The sequence below is a fragment of the Rhodamnia argentea genome, chromosome 7 (assembly GCF_020921035.1).
Source record: "Rhodamnia argentea isolate NSW1041297 chromosome 7, ASM2092103v1, whole genome shotgun sequence".
Classification (NCBI taxonomy): domain Eukaryota; kingdom Viridiplantae; phylum Streptophyta; class Magnoliopsida; order Myrtales; family Myrtaceae; genus Rhodamnia; species Rhodamnia argentea.
The window spans coordinates 24,874,728-24,895,066 of record NC_063156.1 but is presented as its reverse complement, the minus strand read 5'-3'; the positions used below and the strand labels follow the sequence as shown (position 1 = coordinate 24,895,066).

At 43.6% G+C, this 20,339-nt stretch overlaps 3 protein-coding genes across 3 annotated transcripts; 1 reads left to right on the top strand and 2 right to left on the bottom strand.

Moving 5' to 3' along the window:
• The first annotated feature begins 3,467 nt into the window (after positions 1-3,467).
• LOC115742531 (long-chain-alcohol oxidase FAO2-like) lies at positions 3,468-9,358 on the top strand. Its single transcript, XM_030676892.2, has 3 exons — positions 3,468-3,794; positions 5,065-5,337; positions 7,497-9,358. The coding sequence occupies exons 1-3, from the start codon at positions 3,576-3,578 to the stop codon at positions 9,237-9,239; spliced, it is 2,235 nt and encodes a 744-aa protein (XP_030532752.1). The 5' UTR covers positions 3,468-3,575; the 3' UTR covers positions 9,240-9,358.
• A 1,382-nt stretch (positions 9,359-10,740) lies between these two features.
• Positions 10,741-12,914, bottom strand: LOC115742534 (probable glucan endo-1,3-beta-glucosidase A6). Its single transcript, XM_048282853.1, has 3 exons — positions 12,567-12,914; positions 11,162-12,466; positions 10,741-10,924 (listed from the first exon to the last, which is right to left on the bottom strand). The coding sequence occupies exons 1-3, from the start codon at positions 12,622-12,624 to the stop codon at positions 10,887-10,889; spliced, it is 1,401 nt and encodes a 466-aa protein (XP_048138810.1). The 5' UTR covers positions 12,625-12,914; the 3' UTR covers positions 10,741-10,886.
• Positions 12,915-16,868: 3,954 nt separating this feature from the next.
• Positions 16,869-19,024, bottom strand: LOC115742532 (probable glucan endo-1,3-beta-glucosidase A6). Its single transcript, XM_030676893.2, has 4 exons — positions 18,777-19,024; positions 17,461-18,608; positions 17,200-17,365; positions 16,869-17,039 (listed from the first exon to the last, which is right to left on the bottom strand). Exons 1-4 carry the CDS (start codon positions 18,826-18,828, stop codon positions 17,002-17,004), a joined length of 1,404 nt encoding a protein of 467 aa, XP_030532753.2. The 5' UTR covers positions 18,829-19,024; the 3' UTR covers positions 16,869-17,001.
• Positions 19,025-20,339: the final 1,315 nt, after the last annotated feature.

Below are 20,339 nucleotides of genomic sequence, written 5' to 3'. Positions count from 1 at the left end.
AGATTTATCTAGGATAATTTTCTATGTTAGAGATATTTGATAATTTAGTTGATTCTATATATCTCTCTCAAGATTGCAAATCTTGATTAATATATATTACCTCGATAATGATCTCGTAAAGCCCATAAATAGGCTAAATGTAATATTTATTATGACATAGCCAATAATACAAAAATTCCTCCACAAATCTGTCTTTCACATTATTCTTAAATCTATCTACTGCATTAGAAACATGCTCTAATATCAACTTAAGAATAATAATATGCAGAAAAGAGAAACATGGAATTTGTATATATTTCAATATATATAAAAGAAAGTACCCAAGTCTATTTATAGTCTTTATTAAATGATATAAGGAAACCAAATTAGAAAAGGGTTCTGCTAGCATGACACTATCAGAGGAAATACCCTTAATATCTCTACGATAGATGTAAAATTTCTAATACCCCTCAAACACAAGGTGGGTTGAATCAAATCAACTTGAGTTTGAAAATAATTCGAATAGTGTCTCCAATATCTTTGATTGCGCTGTGAAATCAAACGGTGAAATTGGTAGTGTAGGCTTCTCGAAACTAGGCAACGCATGAAAAAAGGCTCAATTGGGCGACGCGTCTCAAATGGGAATGACACACTTTGATGGATACTGCCGAGGGGCGAGATGAGTTTATTTGGCTTCGGAGTGCAAAGGGTAGATGGGGTGCACCAGGCGCAAAGTGCTCCAGGTGCACTAGCGTTAGCTCACGAAAAGTGGCTCTGATGCCAACTTAAGAATAATAATTTGCGGAAAAGAGAAATGTGGAATGAGTATACATTCGAATATGTGTAGAAAAGAGTACATAAGCCTATTTAAATCAAAAGAAATATTAAAAAATAAGAAAAAAATATTGTAAATATCTCTAGAATATCTCTAACATGATAAACAAAGCTTACGTTACAAAATACGAATTCGATGCCCCCTTGATATGTGACTTCGGGGGATAAGCTCACGTTAAAAAACACGAACACAATGCTCGAGGTTACGTCGCATTCACGTGCCCTTGCAAGTTGCACCCATCTTTCTTTGCATGCATGCAAAACCAAAGCAAGTTTGATTTCCCCAGCTGGGCCATCAAGTCCCTAGCGTGTTGAAGCCGACCCCTTTGATTTCGAACTATGCCTTGAACCCAAAGGAACAGCAAAAGAAAATGAAAAGAAAAAATGAGCATTGCCCAGGGATGTTAAGTTTTTTAACTGCTGAACTTTATTTAATAATAAAAAAAAAGCATAACTCGTCGAAATATAACAGTAAATGTTCAAACAAGTTTAGGACTACATTAAAAAAAAAATCGTCCAAAGATGTAGAACTAAATTGGTTAGAAAAGTTCAGCACTAAAATGGTCGTAGTGCAATAGATTTAGAACCGTTTGAACAATTATTCTCAATGGAAGCTATTCAACGGGATGGCGTGTGTGAGAATTGTGGGTGGTATATAGACAATGCAAGATGAGGAGGCCCACGAGCTTTCAAGTCAAAAGAAACGATATCGTCTGACCACTTTTCAATTAGTAAATGATGTATGAAATTTATATGCGGAACTTATCTTCGATTTCTCACATTTAAATGTGTGTATAATTTTTGGTAAAAGGGGAAGAGAAAAGGAAGAGGCTATGCTGACCGTCCCACCAATTTTGACAGCGGGACAACCAAATTCTGATCCCAGATCTCTTTTGGTGAAATCGGATCGCCTGTTGAGTGAAAAGATCGCCAAAATTGGAATATAAACAAGGACGCGTGATGACAAACAAAGCTTACGTCGGATACAAAGACACATCAATGCCCACTTGATTTGTCAACACGAGGCACGGCTTGAGGTTGCGTCCCATTCACATTCCTCTGTAGCTTTCAAGCAAGTTGCTGGCGATGGAAGACCGTCCAAGTCCATAATGTTAGGTTTTGGCTTGGGGAGAGAGGAGGAGGCTGTTAGGCTTGGTGTCAATGAAACTTCCATGGATCGTAATCTCGTGTTTGGAGACGGCAGAATGGACTCCAACAAGAGGCGGCAGATCAATAGGTGAGATTACTCATGTTCCGAGATTATACCCGGTGTCTTTCAAGCACGATCGATAGACTTGTCAATCGGGAAAGCCTCCACCCTAAGTGAGGGGGGGAAAAGACAAGTAGAACAAGATAACTCAAAAAGATGAAGGATCACGGTTCTTGAAGACGTGACCGCTTAGAAGAAGGAAATGTACATTTTTCTCGGGGAAAATTATCCAAAAAATCTTAAACCTATTGAACATTTTGCCAATTCAGTCATAAACATTTTAATTGTGCGAATTGAATCCAAAATTTTTTCACGTTGTGTCAATTGAGTCCATCCGGCCAATTTTAGTCAAAAAATCGCTTTTGTGGATGCCGACATTGACGTGAACAATTTTAAATAAAATTTTAATATTTTTTAGCTTTATTAATTTTTTTTTTATGTTTTCTTTTCTTTTCTTTCTCCTTCTTTCTTCCAGTCATCGAGCCTCATCCATGGTTGGCAACCGGCCAAAGGCAACTATTGGCGAGGGTTTGCCCTAGCCAGCCACAAGCGAGGTCACACTCGTAGGGATCTAGCAAGAGGAGATCTCGCTAGCCTTGGGCGAGGCTCACCATGTCAGAGATTTTCTCTTAAAATTAGCTGAGTAGACTCAATTCGTAACACCTTAAAATGCTTAGAATGCAATTGACACAGGTAAAAAGTTTAGGATTGAATAAAAAAAAATGCAATAAATTTAAGACTTTTTAGACTATTTTGCCGGCTTTCTCGTAAATGATCAACCCTTCCTTAATTGATGATAAGGGCGAAAACCATTTAGGGATTCTAAGTTTTGTCTTTTGTTTCTGTCTGTTGCATAAAAGCGATTCTATCTTTTGAGAGCATCATTGACAGTACCTCCCATTAATTATATCTATGCTGGCACCGTTTAATTTGAAGACATTCGTAAATAAATAATCTTATCATGCGTTTCATGATTAAAGAAGCTTCGGGACCCTTAATCAACGCACAAAAATCGCATAAAAGAGACAAGACCGCAACTTGTCTCGTTTCAGCACGAGTGTCGGACTATATTTGTTGGGCTAGGAATCGCAACAAACCGGGCAAACAAGAGACATCGTTCATCGAAAAATGAATGATTTGAAAAATATTTTTTTTGAAATTGATCGCTCACGTGCTTACAAAATTGAAAGAATGGAAAATATTTTAATTGTCCACAAATGTGCTTGAGACATAAGATTATCGATAACGAAAATATTTTTGATTATCTAGTTATTTCAAGTTACGTAAGTGATTTATTTCTAGAGAGAAATGTTTTACAAACCATTCATTTTTCAACCAAAAAAATAGAGCCTAAACGTGCAAAAGGCAAAGATATTTACGTTAGCACCAAGCCAATGCTGGTTAGACGATAGTTCTGAGAGAAATATCTGCGTGCGCTGTGTATATATATGCTTGGCCTTTGGGGCAAAATACAGGCAACCACGAAAAGCCACTCGATACTCATCAGTTTTTGGGATTCTTAACCTTCTTCTTCTTCAGAAGCAAAAAAAAAATGGCGGGGGAGTGCCATCCTCTGTTGAGAGGAGGAAGGAGAGAGAGGAGATACAGTCATGGATTCTCTCCAGCTCAGATTCAAGCTCTTGCCGCCATCTGCGAAACCCTAATCCCTTCTCTCTCGCCCGGCTCCGTCAACCCAAAAACCCCAGTTGATGATCAGGCTCTGCATGGCTTCTACGGCGCTTCTGGGTCTCAGCCTCCTCTTCCCGACGAGGTGAAATAATCTCTCTCAATTTTTCATTAGGGGAGAGAATTCGGAAAAAGAGAAGGAAGTAATTATAGCTCGTTTTTTTTTTCAAATTCCTTGCAGCATATAACCTTAATTATTGTTCGGTTTCAGTGCACAATTACAACGAAATAGAGCGTAAAAACGAGAAAAAGAAATCAAGAACATAAAAGTTTTATCCTAATTCATTCTTAAACTAGGGCTGTGTCAAGCAAAATATTCCACTATAATTAACATATCGCAGCTCATCTCTCGTTACTATCACTCAATTACAAGAGAAATAGATAATATATAGCGATAAATATTCACGGACCTCCGTGCATTCTTGTCAATAGAGGGTACTAATCATACCCCAATAATTATAACATTTTTTATCCTCCGCCATTTTCATTTCTTTGCTTCATTTCCAAGAAAGTTGACAAACTGGGGGTAGGTAAAAGATATTCTTTCTTTTCCATTGTTTTGACATGTATAAAATAAATATTGTGACATTTCGTTTCTAAGCGGAAGAGCCGTTTTCAAGTAGTCTTCGATCGATTACGTATTCATCAATATTCGATTGATTGGTCTGAGGTTATCGACAAAAAAGATTTGTCTACATCACTTCGTTTCTTTTTGTCCAAGTTACTTCTCTTTTTGTCCAAGTTTGTTCGATGGATATTTTATGTTTCTTTTTTTTTTTTACCCATTTTTTCAGTTTTTTCCTCACGCGAGTCCGACATATTTGATCTTACAAAGTAGGGATCAAAAAAAAAAAAAAAAGTAAGACATCATTGGCTTTATCTCTATAATCATGTTGCTTGAGCCTTGAACCACACACTGGATCCAACCCAAAAGAAAGAAGGAAAAAAAAAAAACTCATAGTGGCAGTCCATTTTGGTCACGTGCTTTATGTAGTTTGTCTAGAATTAGATATTTTGACATGACATTATCAATTCAATTTCTCCATGCCCCTCATTCATTCATTCATCTTGACGGATGAGGCCGCTTATATGGAAAATTCCTTTTACGATGCCCTAATTTTTCATCTCATTATACTGGGGCACGAACATTTGGTCAGGAAACAAGTACACAACGTTCTGATGTTATATTGTCGGTCACGTGAGCCATGCTGTTGCTCACAACCGCCAGACATTGCTAGAAGGACGTTTGATGAAAATGAAGTAAATGGACATCTTTATAAAGATTTGTCATCAGATGTAACCAAACATTACCCTTCAACGAATGTTCTGATTCCTTCCATGGCAATGGAGAGCAGGTTGCAGAGCTTTTGACGAAGAGGGCTCAGGGCCAAGTCGTGGCGACGGTGAGCTTGGTGCTGAAGATGCTGTCCTTCAGGCTGGGCACGCTCGTGCTGTGCGGGGGCTCGTGCTTGTCTCCGACATGGCCGTTCGTCCGCAGCTTCTCCGAAATGCCGGTGGAGAGCAGAGAGAGAGTTCTCAAGAACTGGTCGAGACAGACGTTCGTGGTTCCCCTGAGGGTTGTCTTCGTGATGATCAAACTCTACTGCCTTTTCATCTTCTACACTCGGGTAAGGTTACTAAAAATTTCAAATCGCATCATTTTTGTGAACTAAATTCGAATTGAATAAAGGGTAGAAATTTATCGTTCCGAGCCTAAAGAAAGTACATATATTTTTCCATGCTCGCGGACTTTAATCAACAACAGCAAAACGGTCGATGACTTTCATAATGAAATTAATATGCGCTATTGGGTTATCACTTCTTATGTGAAACTATTAGATTTAATTTTATAGATTCATCAACTCTTCCACAATTACATTATCAAGTAATTATGAGTTACAATCACTCATTTGAAAAGGTCATCAACGATTATTTGATTACTTTTATTTGACAAATTTTCAATTAGGTTTGCTTGATTGTGCCTCAAATAAGTTGATAGTATCAGAGGCGCTATGCAGAAAATAAACCAGAGTTGACCCCAAAAAAAAAGGGAAGAGATTTTTTTTTTCTTAGAGGTAAGAGCAATTGGTAGTCTAAGAAACCAAATAAACATTTGTAACAAGTTCAAACAAGAGTTCAAAATACAAAACCAGTTCCTAACTTAATCCTAGAAAAGGGTTGATAAGCAAGGCAAAAAAAAAAAAAAAGTAGCAACTCAATAGTATAGTTTTTCGACAAAAAAAAAATAGTATAGTTTGTAAATTTACGAAAATAATGAATCGAGTAACTTAATGGAAAAAAAAAAAAACAAGATGGTGAGAGGCGTTTGTAAAAAGTATAATAAAAGTTAGAAAACGACAACAAAAGTTGATACATTAAAAAAAGACATCATTAAGTAAGACAGATAAGAGTTGGTAGTATAATTTAGTTGGAAGAAAGTTAATAATCGTATAACAATTGAATAAGTAAAGGTGTTGATAAGAAAAGCAAAGACATAAAAGAATTGTTGACAATTTGCAATTGATATATAGCATATGTTCACTAGAAATCCTAAAACTTATCATCAAAGTTCATTTAAGTCCTAAAACTTGCAAAAAGTGTAATCGAGTCCTAAAACTTATCAAATTGATGCAATTAAGACCTAAAGTTAACTCCGTCCAACTTTACTTATGAAAAATACTGACGTAGCCTTTTTTTAATGTCTTTTCTTACCTGCGTGGCTAAAACGACGTCGTTTTGGTCCGAACATGATTTTTAATATAATTTTCATTTATATGAATTTAAAAAAAGCCAAAAAAAAAAAAAAAAACTGACATCAACGGAGGACCAGCAATGTCCTCACTGCCGCCGGCCGACGGTGGTCGGGAAGTTGTCAGCGGGGTCGCCAGCCGCCTATTTCATATGATATCATCAAGTCGTCAATCAGCAGAATCATATCAATCCACACTCGTTCCCTTGCAAAAACCTGCCATGGAAGGAATCCAAAGGAAGACCCATCGACCGAACTCAGAGATAGAGCTAGAGGGTGGCGAGAGCGAATCATCAGGCGATCAATCCACAGTTTCCTCAAGAACATCGACTCCTTCAACACCCCAATTCTGATTCTCCCCCCTTACTCCGCTTCGCTGCTTCTCTCTCGCTTCCTCTTCCCAGCTACCCCGCAATCCTTCTACCGCGCCGTCTCTAGCTTCGCGCTCGCTCTCACCTTCCTCGCCATGGCCAAATCCCCCCAGGAAGGGCCGGCGACCCCCACCCACAACTTTCCCACCATCGTTGGCCCTTCCTGGCGGTGGTGGTGCGGCCGTGACGAGGGCTACAAGGAGCTTGCGCAGCCGATTCCCTGTTGCGTTGGGTTGTTTTTGTTTTTAAGTTAAATTTAAATAAAAATTAAATTAAAAATCAGATTCGAGTGAAAACCAGATCGATTTAGCCCATGTCATCACCAACTATATAAAAAAAACATTAAAAAACTTTACATCAGCGTTTTTCGTTATTTAAATTGGACGGAGTTAACTTTGGAATTTGATTATACTAATTTGACAAGTTTTGGTGGTAAATTTTAAGATTGAATTGTATTTTCATAATAAATTTTATGATTTTTAGTGAATATGTCCCTCGATATTTACAATTTTTATAAAAAAAAACTTGTTCTTTTATAAACGGATCAAGCAGGGCCGTTCATAACCTTCTGATGATTAGTGTGCCACGCCAGTACATAGATATCGATTTACTCCTCTTCTTCTTCTACTTCTTCTTCTTTGATCTTCCTCCTTGTTTTCTCTTGCAGACAGATGAAAACTCGAGCAACCCAGCATGGGAGGCAATCGGGTACCAAGTGGACACCAGAAAGAAACATAACAAGCAAGAGAGGCCTCTTCAAAGAGGCCTTGTGGAAACCGTCCACGAAACCGACTCGTCCCTCGTTCAATCCCTCGCCCAGAAGGGACTCGAAGTTGCTCAAATTCCGCAGCACAACGCCCTCAGGATTAAGTGCGACGTCGTTGTCATAGGCTCCGGCAGCGGCGGAGGCGTCGCGGCAGCAATCCTCGCACGCTCGGGCCAAAAGGTGGTGGTTCTCGAAAAGGGCAATTACTTCGTCCCGCAGGATTACTCGTCCCTGGAAGGGCCATCGCTGGATCAGCTGTATGAATCCGGCGCTCTGCTCTCCACTGTCGACGGGAAGATTGTGGTCCTTGCCGGCTCCACGGTGGGAGGTGGGTCCGCGGTAAACTGGTCGGCTTGCATCAGGACCCCGAGCCATGTCCTGAAGGAATGGTCGGCGGATCACAAGATAAGGCTTTTCGGAACACCTGACTATGTGGCTGCTATGGATGCTGTGTGCGAGAAGATTGGTGTCACTCAGAGATGTGAACGGGAAGGGTTTCAGAATCAGATTCTGAGGAAAGGGGGTGAGAATCTCGGCTTGAAAGTCGAAGATGTCGCTAGGAATTCATCAGAGGGTCATTTCTGTGGATCTTGCTGTTATGGGTGTAGGACAGGGGACAAGAAGGGGACAGATTCGACATGGTTGGTCGACGCAGTCAAAAACGGAGCGGTCATCTTGACGGGTTGCAAGGCCAAGAAGCTCATTCTGGAAAATACCCAACATGGAGAAAGAACCAAAAAATGTTCAGGAGTGATTGCATCGTCTGTCCTCAACAAGGAGATTACAAAGGAGCTTCACATCGAGGCTAAAGTGACCATCGCCGCATGCAGTGCGGTCTCAACGCCGCCGTTGCTGATCTCAAGCGGCCTGAAGAACCCAAACATTGGGAGGAACCTGCATTTGCACCCGTCCGCTTTCGCCTGGGGCTATTTCCCAGAGAATCTGACCGGGATCCAAGGCAAAGTGTACGAAGGAGGAATCATCACTTCGCTCAACAAGGTTGTCTCGGAAACTGGTGCCCCTGTCCCGGTCATTATAGAAACTCCTTCTCTCGGGCCCGGCCTATTTTCTGCCTTATGTCCTTGGACGTCGGGCGCTGACATGAAGGAAAGGATGAGAAAGTATTCGAGGACTGCCCATCTCGCCACCCTGGTCCGAGACAAGGGCTCAGGGGAAGTTAGAGAGGAGGGGGAAATCGTCTACAACCTAGGAGAATTCGACAAGGAGAACATGAAAATCGGGCTGCGGCAAGCTCTGAGGATACTGATTGCCGCAGGTGCCGAGGAAGTGGGTACGCACAGGAGCGATGGGCAGAGGATGAAATGCAAAGGGACTAAGGAAGAAGACATCGAAGAGTTCTTGAATGGCATCGTGGTCAGTGGAGGGCCCGCGTCGAGGGAAGAGCTGTGGAACTTGTACTGCTGCGCACATCCCATGGGAAGCTGCAGGATCGGGGCTAGTGAGGGAGATGGTGCGGTGGATGAGAACGGTGAGAGCTGGGAAGCTAAGGGCTTGTTTGTCTGTGATGGGAGCTTGATGCCTACTGCAATTGGGGTTAACCCCATGATCACTATTCAGTCCACTGCATATTGCATTGCCAAGAAGATTGCAGAGTCCTTGAGCAATAAAGAAGAAGACCTCTGAACTATGACCGAGCTAAATGATTCATATGCTGCATCTACTTCTCGCTTTTGAATTCTAGAATCCGTCGCTTCCTAGAGCCTAATGAATCATGATTTAAGATAACATCATGTCCGGTGAAAGCTATGTCCACTTCATCTTTCTAGTTTCTGCATTATGCTTTTTAGCAGTAATTGTACTCCCTCCCGCCAAAGGCTTTGCCGTCTTCGTCACTATGTTCTGAAACTTTCCTAAAGGCAATTGTGACTCAGTAGATTTAGCGTTTCGGCATCACAGCAAATTAGGTGGGAATTGGATGGTCGTTTTTAGTTATCAGTCAAGTGCAGAATCGAGCAACCTAGGTAAATTCCTCAGACCGTGAACTGAGTCAGGAAAAGAAGACTCAGCAAAACTAGGAAGACCAGTGACAGAACTCCGCACGTTGAATCTTGAAAATAGTTTCACTGTACAACTTTGCCATCTTCTACTATCACAGGAGCTGGACTTGGGGGTGAACTAATTGGATTGACAACTGAATCTTGCGAGAATCAAAAGTCGTCACCTGCTTATCTAGTTGACCACCAAGCCAGGTTCCTAATGTTGCAATCTCGAATTGGAAATTTTCGAAGCAGAAGGAATTACCTCCTTCAAGATATCAATTTAAAAAAGGAGCCGAATTAGCTGAATGACGAAAAGCGAGGGAAGCAAAACAAGGGAGAAGGTGGCTGGAAAGTGCAAAGAACGCCATAAGAGAAGCGGACCAAGTTCTTGTAAGAGATGATCAGAAAATCAAGAAAAGATGCGTGGGAAGTTGCTATCCCCGGGCAAACGAACCTAGCGGACCGAGTACATCATGCTGCTTCCTTGTTTGGACTATAACCGGTTGTGAAATTTTATGCATACGTCCTCGGATCCTGGTATAGAATCCTGTTTCTGTTTGTGAAAGGTTTTAATATCTTAGTCATCGTCTCTCGAAAGGATTTCCCAGGGCTATCTTGAGGTGATCGGATTGTGACCAAGTGCAAGGGAAAAAAAAAACACAGAGCATGATTACAGTCTAGATCGCAGTTTTCAAATATAGATCATCCTACAACCATTCTTATTCCTAGGAATCCAAAAGAGGAATCAATGTCAAGCTAATCAAGTCGGGTCCTCGACTTACAATCCGAAAGGGGGGAATAGAAAAAATGTGCAGCGGCAATGCTTCATATGAAATTAAAGAAAGAGTCATCTGAATATGCAGAAATAGCCGCCTGCCACACGAATCATCAATAAATTGTCTCAGTCTGAAAGTAAGGTAAGCTCCCAGAGTGGTTGGGAAAATGGTGGGATGTAGCCGTTGGAACCTTCTAGCAACAATCTGGAAACCAAGACAACATTCGACCAAACACGACTCTACTGATTTCACGTCCCCATCCTCAATCGCCTAAGGCTCATCAGGACGACACCAACTATAGATGAAGAAAATCGCTGACTTCTGAGATTGCCATATGCTCTGGAAGTCCGGCCTAAGCAGTAGTACCAAAGTTGTTCCAAGAAAAATGTGCAGTGCCTTCGGAAGTGAAGAAGCGCCCGAGTACTGAAAGAATGAGCTGAACAATTCTTATTCTACGTGACGGTGTTGGAGAAACAGAGACCACGGTATCACCTCTTCTGGCCGGCGGAAGTTCTTCAAAGAGTCACCGCAGGGAACTTGCAGGATCCGTAACCTATGAACAACAATTCAAGACAGAACCTGAAAATACATCTCTAATTCCACTTACAGGAATCAATCATAGCTTCTAAGGTTTGAGCAAAGATTCTCCTTCTGAACTCTTTAATGGTCAATGACTATCGAACTATAGCATTTCCGACAGAATTAACAAGCAAATTCAAAGAATATCATATCATAGAGCAATAACAAGATAATCAAGTGAATAATCAAAGCCGGGTTTGCTAAATCTTACTTGGGTCTTTGATGGTTTGAGTGGCCAGCCCATCGAAGTAACAAGACCCGCCCGCCTTCCTAAACTGGGCCCAGTACGAGCTGAATGCGTAGCTCGCCCGCCGGACCAGCGAACCCCGTCTATAACACGCCTTGCCCGGTTGGATCGGCCCGCACGTCCCGTTCCCCTGCGAGCACGCGTACGACAGTGCCGACCCCAACGCGCTCCGGTTCGCTCCCCTCGCCACCACGCACCATATCTTCCCCTTGTACGGCTCGTTGTTCGTCGGCGCCGGCAAGCCCCCCCTGTACTCCCTCTCCGGCGTCTCTCCGCTGAGATCGATCTCATAGACGAACGACCCGTTCGGGTACAACAGCCCGAAATGCCGCTCCGTCCCCGGACCCGGCTTCTGGTTCTCGTTGTAGAGCGCGAATATGAAGGAGGGCAGGACCCAACCGGGTCGAGCCGGTGTCCCTATGGCCGGTCGGGCCGAGAGCTTCTTGACCACGTTGCGGTTGTACGTGGCGGCGTTGTAGATGTTGGCGCCGATCTGATCGCAGTCGCCGGCGTTGGGCCAGCCCGTCTCGGCGATCCAGACCCGGATATCCGGGTACCCGAGTTTCTTCATCGCAAATATTACCGCGTCCACCATCTGGTCGAAAAGGTTCGTGTAGACCAGGCCCGTCCCTGGGTCCGTCACGGTCACGTTCTTGGACTCGAACAATGCGTAGTCGAGGTCGATGGTCTTCGGGTCGGAGGACCAGGGAAAATACGGGTACACGTCGAGGAAAAAGAAGGATTTGGTCCGGTTCAAGAACTGCAGCATCGGCTTCATGACACGGTCCGACACGTCGGGCCTGAACGAGCCGCTCGAAGGCGGGTACGACGACGCGAGAACGTCCATCGCTAGCGTGGTCCCCACCTTGACCTTGAGGACCCTGTGCCTCTTCAGGGCGATCTTGACCTTTCGCATCGCCGGCACGAGGTTGAACCAAGTCGTGTTGTCCGCGGAGCTGAGGATCTCGTTGCCTGCAAGGAGGTACCGAATCTTGGTCGCCGGGTAGAAGGGCGCCACGTTGGACCCGACCCACGAGTCGGCAAGCGTCTGGTTGACGGCGATGGCGTTGATAAGCTCGTTCGGGACCATGACGGAGACTCGAATGTCGGTGTGCTTAAGGGCTCGGAGGATGCTCGGGTTGGCATCGTAGAGTTTGACGCGCTGGGCCTTGAGCCGGTGCTTGATGAGCCGGACGGACCGGGCCGGCGACGGGAGGTTGTTCCCCAACTGGCCGTAGTTGACTCCGACCTTGCTCGAAAACTCCGCACCTGTGGCAAACAAGAACCCACAAGAGTGAGAGGCTCGAAACAGACAGAACCCAAATCAGCATTGTTGAGATTCCGCAGCAGAAGAGAAGAGACTACTCACCGCACAGTGCGAGGAGCGGGACAGAGAAGACGAGCAGATCCAAAAGACCCATCTGCATCGAAATCAACGACCCCCGCCTATTTCTAATCAAGAGCCCTGTTTTCTATCTTACCCCAAAGGTTGCAACTTCTCTTTTGGGAGGTCGATGATGGTTGAGACTGTGAAGCAAAGAGGATAACGGAGCTTGGTGGAGGAGATTGGCGATTGGGGAGGTTTGAACAGATAGCAATGCTCAGATATGTTGTGTCAAAGGTTGCGGAGATTTGTGAAGATAGTACTGCGGATTTAATGGAGTATTTTTGAAGGAGATAAGAAGATCTAGGCTTTCAGTGAAATGTCTGTTGGGACTCTCTCTCGAGAGAGACTCGTGGAATAAGGCCCCGTAACATATTCTGTCGCAGGAAAAGTCTAGTGAGAAAGAGGAAAGAGTAACGAGTGGGGGCCACTACATTTGGCGCTCCGCTTTTTGCTAGGTTGGTTGTCTCAGTCTCGGACAGTGGGGAAGAACAGGAAGGTGGTGGTGACTCGGATCAAAAAGAGAGAGAGGAGAGAGAGAGAGAGATGCCAAAAGAGAGGTACGACTAGCCGTTTCAACTTTCAAGTGGGGACTTCGGCGTGCAGACTGCAGGGCAATAAAAGACATGCCAGGGATTGAGGACATCGTTTCTTACTGGTTAGGGTTTTAGGATTGAAAGCGTTATGGGTCTTGGAGCATTGTCCAATCAAATTCTCAGTTCCTATGCATGGATGTGAGCACCATTTAATTACACCACCTCACTGGCCTCAGACTATTGTAATGAATACGGATAATGTTTTTTTTTTGGTTGTTGCGAATTCGTATGTAAGTTCGTTCCAAAGAAATAAATCGACGTAGAATGCCGAAATTTATAATTAGTTGTAGAGTGGTTGCAAGATGTTTAATGACCGGCACACGTGGAGGAGCGAATGCAAAAAAGCTTTTGGAGTTATCTCTCTCTTTTCTTTTCTTTTCCGATTTAGGATCATCATCAAATGGAAATATGGCTTAAGAATTAATCTTATGGGGTGATGATAATGTGCTGAATGGGGAGATCATCCACCAACTTTAGACGCCAAAGTGAAGTTAATGATATCTCACTTTGACAAATGAGGATTCCTCGCCTGGATTGGAAATTCAAAACGGGGTGCATCGCAACCGTTAATCATGCGGATTCTATGTGAGCCTCCTCATAACCAACTATTGAGATAGACGGCGGTCAGATATGGTTCAGCGAATCCAAATCCACACGAGTATTTTCCAGGGCAGAGATGATGGGATGTAATCAGTAATGAGCGAGGCATTCCAATTACCCAAATGAATCAGGAGGGAGAAAAGAACAGAGAACTAGTCCGGACGAAGTAGGGCCTTCCCATAAAAAAACGTTGGAAAGAGGAAAGAGATGCGAGCTTCCCTTAGTCCTCTCCAATGGCGTCGCGCGTGGGATTTTACAGGAAAGAAAAAACAAAGGAAAGAGGTGGGCAGCGTCTTCTTCCCAGATTTCGCATTATCAATCATCATTATCGTTGTTATTATTGTGGAACGTCCCAATCTCCGTGGTAGGGACGAGGTCGCTGATTAAGAGCTTGCCCCCCCTCCTGACTATTTGTAGAGACGTCATTATTAATTTTCTTCCATTCTTTACTTTTTATCTTTATTTTTCTTCTCGTAGGTTAATAATTCAATTCAACGGACCAAACCAAGGGTCAAAGCCACTGACATGTTTGTTTGTACTGACCCATGTAATTGTTGTACTGTTCCCACAGGTTCTTCCCAAACTTCACTTGCACGATAGGGCCGCCCAATTCGTACAAATCTCGTATTTTACTTCCTCAGAAGGAGAAGAAGATTAGCATCAATTTGCTTCATCGAGATGCTGTGAAGACACGGCTGATAAAAAAAGATTGGAAAAGGGGGGGTGGGAAAAAAAAAGAAGAAAGCAAGAAAGCAAAGAGAGATGCCCAAATGACTTTGGAAGAGGAACCACACAACCCACCGAGCCCTTTACTTACCTTCCTTTCTTGGTAAAGGAAGAAGATGGACTACAGGTGGGGAATCGTTAGGACAATGCCCCCATCTTCGTCGAGTCTTCGGAGAGGGCCACGCTGGGAAAACTTTCGACAGGTCTCTAGCTCGTTCGCAAGATTCGAGTGATAATGTTCGTGCAAAGATTTCTTGTGGATTTAGTCGCACAATACTCGGAAACAAGTATAGGGAATAGCTCGGGGGAGTTACTTGGATCTTTGATGGTTTGGGTGGTGAAAGTTCGATCCAAACATCATTCTTTTACGAAGACGTTTTTACGGATTATTTATTTTTCTGCAAAATAAATGAGGGCGAAAATGGGGAATTTTCCTCTGTTTCTTTGAAGCTCCACGAGCGTGTTGGCAAAAACGAGTGTTTTTCCCGCAAACGATGTTGGTATTCTGCGGGCCCAAGAGCCCAACAAACAGATCTTGGGTCGTTGCTTTGAGCCAGTCCATTTAGAAAGAAATTGGGCCGTTCACAAATCCAGTCCATTTCAAAGGGCCATCATGTTTCGAATGATTTCGAATCGGTGGGATAAAAAAGGGAAAAACGTGCTTTTGTCAACTCTGAATAACTTTGAACCCGACTGGCACACATATCATGGAAATCCCAATATTAGGCAATCCGGATCCTGTTTCAAATCGGTGGGATAAAAAAAGCGTCAACTCTATAACCCTTAACAAATATACTTGTAAAACCCAAACTTGTATACAGTGTCATTTAATTCAGCAATTTGACCGTAATATGGGGTCAAAGCCATTACATATTTTTATCGATTAGGCTTGTCAAATGATCAGGTTTGAGTTGGGTCAAAATTGGCCCGACCCACATTAACCTATTTTGACCGATTTATTTATGGTGCAAATTTATCGATCCATCCCTACCAAGATCTATATCTGTCTTTTTTCTTATATTCTTGTCTTTGATTTATTGCTGGTATTTTCTACGCCTCCCTTTTTCGTCCAAATTTCTTCTCGAAATATTGCTGTTGGAATCAAGGATCACAATGCCCTTTAGGGCAACGATACTAACCAGAAAAAGGCACATCACACATCCCGTCGACAATGGCTTTGCACAATGGCACCGGGGCCTAGCACGCGAGATTAGTAGTGATCAAGTTGATCTGGGTCGGCCAACACGGTCCCCGTGAATGTCGACGGAAACAGTTCGCTCTCTTCATCAGACCGGGCCCAAAACAAAGACCAAACTTGCTGGTGTGCTAAACAATCTTACTTAACCTAAGAACATGTCATGAAACATAGAAACCCCCCTAGAATGCAGAATCGTATGTTTACTCTTGCCTTTTCTTCCCTCTCTATGCTGTGAACATTCGCTAACAAGACTATATTTACAAAAGGAGCAGAAGAAGAGTAAGATCTTGTCGATCCAGTTCGCTGTGTTCTGTGCTTGTGCTTGTCCGAGTATCGCTTGGTCTGAAGAGTCCTCAACATGGTCTGCAGTCCCATGGCGATCTGCGTGAACGATGGCCGGTCTCAAGGATCAGCAGATCAGCACGCCTCCATCAATTCCTTCCACTCTAGATCCCACCGCTATGCTATTTGTGGCCACACTACGTTACTCACACATCCAACCACTTACATGAAACTTGATCACCAAGCCTCCCAAAGAATCGATTCCGTGTTCAACAAGCCGGGCTCGGTGACTGGCCAGAGGAAGAAGAACAACAAAAAGAGAAAGAAAAGAAAGAGAAAAAAAAAGAACATAAAAATAAAAATAAAAAGAGCAAAAATATTATTAAAATTGGCCACGCAAATGCCGGTCGTGTCACGTCAACGATTTCTAGTCAAAATTGGCCGATGACTAAATTGGCATGACTGCAAAAGGTCTAGGGCTAAATTGGTAAAAAGAAATTAAGATTAAATTAGCATAGCAGTAATAAGTTTATGACTTTTTTGATAATTTTCCTATTGTAAATTGGTTCATAACATAACCCGTTTGAAATCCATTTATTTTGGTAATTTTATATAAAACTAATTATGGCTAGCCTGCAAAATTTAAGGTGGCCTATGTACGACTCATTTCAATGAAGTTGAGTTGATAATAAGATATTGGACCATTTTAACTGGTCTAGTTCCGATCGATGTAATTGTTTAGATGGTTCATGTGCATCAACAGTTCCCACCAGCTCTTCCTAACTTCAGTCGCAATAGAGGACCGCCCAATTCAAGGAAATTTCTTAATGGCACGTAATTAGAAGAACATAACATTGATTACAACATCAAGATCCCGGAAGACACGGCTGATGAAAAAGATTAGAACAAAGTAAAGAGGGACTGCCCAGATGGCTTCAGAAGAAGAATCCCTTTCGAGTCTTATGATGAGGTTGAAGCCAACGATCAGTACAGTACAGAGCCTCCACGTGGGTCGTCTTCAGAGTGTAACGCTGGGAAACTTGCAAGATCCATGGCCTGCAATCAAGAACATAGAATCGGAACGTATGTTATTTCCCTCCCTTTCGAGAAGTGTCTCTCGTTTGCAAGATTGAACGACAGCATGTACGTGCGAAGATTTCTTGACAATCAAGTCATACGACAAAGCAAGAATAAGAGTAGGGTGGGTGGGACTTGCTTGGATCTTTGATGGTTTGAGTGGCGAGCCCATTGAAGAAACAGCTCGCGCCGGACTTCCTGAACTGTGCCCAGTACGAACTGAACCCGTAACTCACGTGCGACAGCACCGAATCCGGCTCATGACACGCCTTGCCTGGTCGGATCGCCTCACAAGTCCCGTTCCCCTGCCGAGCATGGATTATCGAAAGTGACATGACCGCGAAAGATACTGTACATAATCCGAATTTCGCATGCGTTGTTCCGTTGTTTGTGAGCTTACCTGCGAGCAACTGTGCGTTAAGGCTGCCTCAAGTGCCGTCCTATTGTTGGATCCTGGCGCCACCACGCACCATATGCGCCCTTTGTACGGCTTATTGTTCGTCGGTGCCGGCAACAGCTCATAACCTGATGACGGCGCCTTCCCACTCAGGTCGATCTCGTAGACCCTGGACCCGTTCGGGTACAGCAACCCGAAATGCCGCTCCGTGGTAGGGCCTGGTTTTTGGTTCTCATTGAAAAGAGCGAAGATGAATCCTTGCATGGCCTGCCCTGGTCGGGCTGGAGTCCCCACGGGCGGTCTGGCTTTGAGCTTCTTGACTAAATTGCGATTGTAAGTGGCGGCGTTGTAGATATTCGCCCCGATCTGGTCGTAATCTCCGGAACTGGGCCAGCCCGTCTCGGCCATCAGGATCCGGATGTTGGGGTACCCGAGTTTTTCCATAGCGAAGACCATTGAATCTACCATTTGGTCGAAAAGATTCGTGTAAACCAGACCCGTACCCGGATCTGTATACCTGATGCTCTTGGATTCAAGCAATGCATAATCAAGATTGATCTTTTCCGGGTCCTTGGCCCAGTGGAAATAAGGATACGGATCGAAATAGAGATACGACTTGGTCTCGCTCAAGAACTGCAACATGGGCTTCATGACCGAACCCGAGATGTCGGACCTAAACGACCCGTTGGAAGGCGGGTACACCGAGGAAAGCTCGAGCGTATCGATGGCCATCGAGGTACCGACTTTCACGTTCCGAATTTGATTCTTTTTTAGTGCCTTTTGGACTCTTCTCATGGCGGAGACAAGCTTGAGCCAGAACCACCTATTGTTGGGGTCGCTGAGGATCTCGTTGCCGACGAGAACGTGTCGGATCCTGGTGACCGGGTAAAAGGGTACGATGTTGGACCCGACCCAACGGTCCGCGAGGGCTTGGTCGGCCGAGATGTTGGCAATCAGCTCGTTGGGGACCATGGTGCATACCTCTAGGCCCGTGTTACTGAGGGCTCGGAGGATCTGGGGGTTGGCATCGTAGAGCTTGACGCTCCCGGCGCTGAGTCGGCTCTTGATAAGCCGGACAGCGTCAGGCGGCAATGGGAGGTTGTTGCCTAGTTGGCCATAGTTCACCCCGACCGCACTCGTCGCCTCAGCCCCTAAAAGTCACACCCAAAACCATTATCTCGCCTCGTCGAAACACAGTAACAAGTGAAGTGAAAGATTGCAGCCATGCATGTTTGAGCATCTCTATGACAACCAAGGATAGGCTAACCTTGAGGCTTTTTACTTGAGAGCTTTCTCAAAGAGAGGAAGCGGGAACTTACTTGAAAAGTAGAGTAGAAATGAGGTGACGAGCAAGTGAAGAAGACCCCCCATTTGACGCTCGAAGCCACGGTGCCGCGCCTGAAAACTGGGCAGTTTTGCTTCATATAGAACTCAGAATCCATCGGATTCCTTTTCAAGGACGGAAATTCGCAGATCTCCATGAATTTAGTAATGACGCTGGAAAGAGGTGTCGGGTTTAGAAAAGGGAGGATGATCGTCGTCGTTAGCGTTCAACTTGGACAGATATATCAGTTTTATCGGTCATCGAACCATGCGCGATCTTAGAATATGAAGAGGGCTGACAGCTTTGCTTTAAGTCTCGGTGAGGGGTTAAGGTCAATTTCTACGCATGAATGCTTAAAGAACGAAAGCCCATACTTCGCTTGGGGGCCTCTCGGGACGTGAGATTTCAATGAGGAAAACCATTCATCTTCCTGATTAGATAATAATTTGCTAATCCTACACGTGTCGACGGTCACTTTTCCTCGTTGGGGCTTTATGGAACTTTATTAATTACTAGAAAAATACACGCCACTAGTTAGTGATTACCGCTACTAATTTCTAATTATGGGGCTCTTGGGAGAATACCTTACTCAATGAGCCTCCTTTCTTTGAGAGAGGTCGCAATATGGTCGCTAATCTTTTTTTTTTTGGGTAGAATGGAAATCGGAGAACGGGGTCGATGGGGGTGAGAAAAGCATCAACTCTATCGTTAGTCGTTACGCGTTAGCTACGGTAAATGAGAATGTCGTGCTCCGAAAGCATTTGAGAATTTCCCTCTGATCACCTCTTTTGGATTGGCGTGATTTCTCGATGCATAAAAAAGCCCGCCACTCATACCTCGTAGGAAAACACCATTTGTCCATCCGTAGAAACTGAGAAGTCGTATCGAATAATCGAGACTTAAACTTTAAGTTACATAAATTCCAGCGTCTAATAGGAGCTGTTAAGAAACTCTTGGCTTTGCTACTCAAGTTTCCCTACCCACTCAATTTTTTGTTCTACAAAAGGAAAATTTTCAAAAAAGGGCTCCAATTATTTTCATTTTATCAAATAAAGGCATGAAGTTGACATTTTTTGCCAACTTTGAAAGTAAATTTTTTACTTCCCACCTTAGAATCACTGCTTCGCTCACATTGTCTCAAACAAGGGCCTGCAGTGGATATTTTTATAAATAAGGGCATGAAGTGACCATATCGGTCTTAAAAAAAGGCAAGGGCATTTTGGTAATTTTATGTATTTTTACTTTTTCTTTTTTCAAAAATTTTTTAAAAAAAATCTAAAAATGTTTTTTCAAAAAACAAACTCAACTATAGGCAGAGAGAGTCCGCCATCTCGCTTTGAAGGAGAAGTTGAAAATCAACACCGATGGGGGTTGCGAAGTTGACGGAGTGTTACGACCCGCACCTAAGAAACTCTTGGAGGCTACTCAAGAGTCCTCACCCATCAATTTTTTGTTCTAAAAAAAGGAAGCCAATTTCAAATAAGGGCGTCAAAGTATTTTCATTTTATCAAATAAAGGCGACTGAAGTTGACATTATTTCCAATAAAAGCATGAAGTG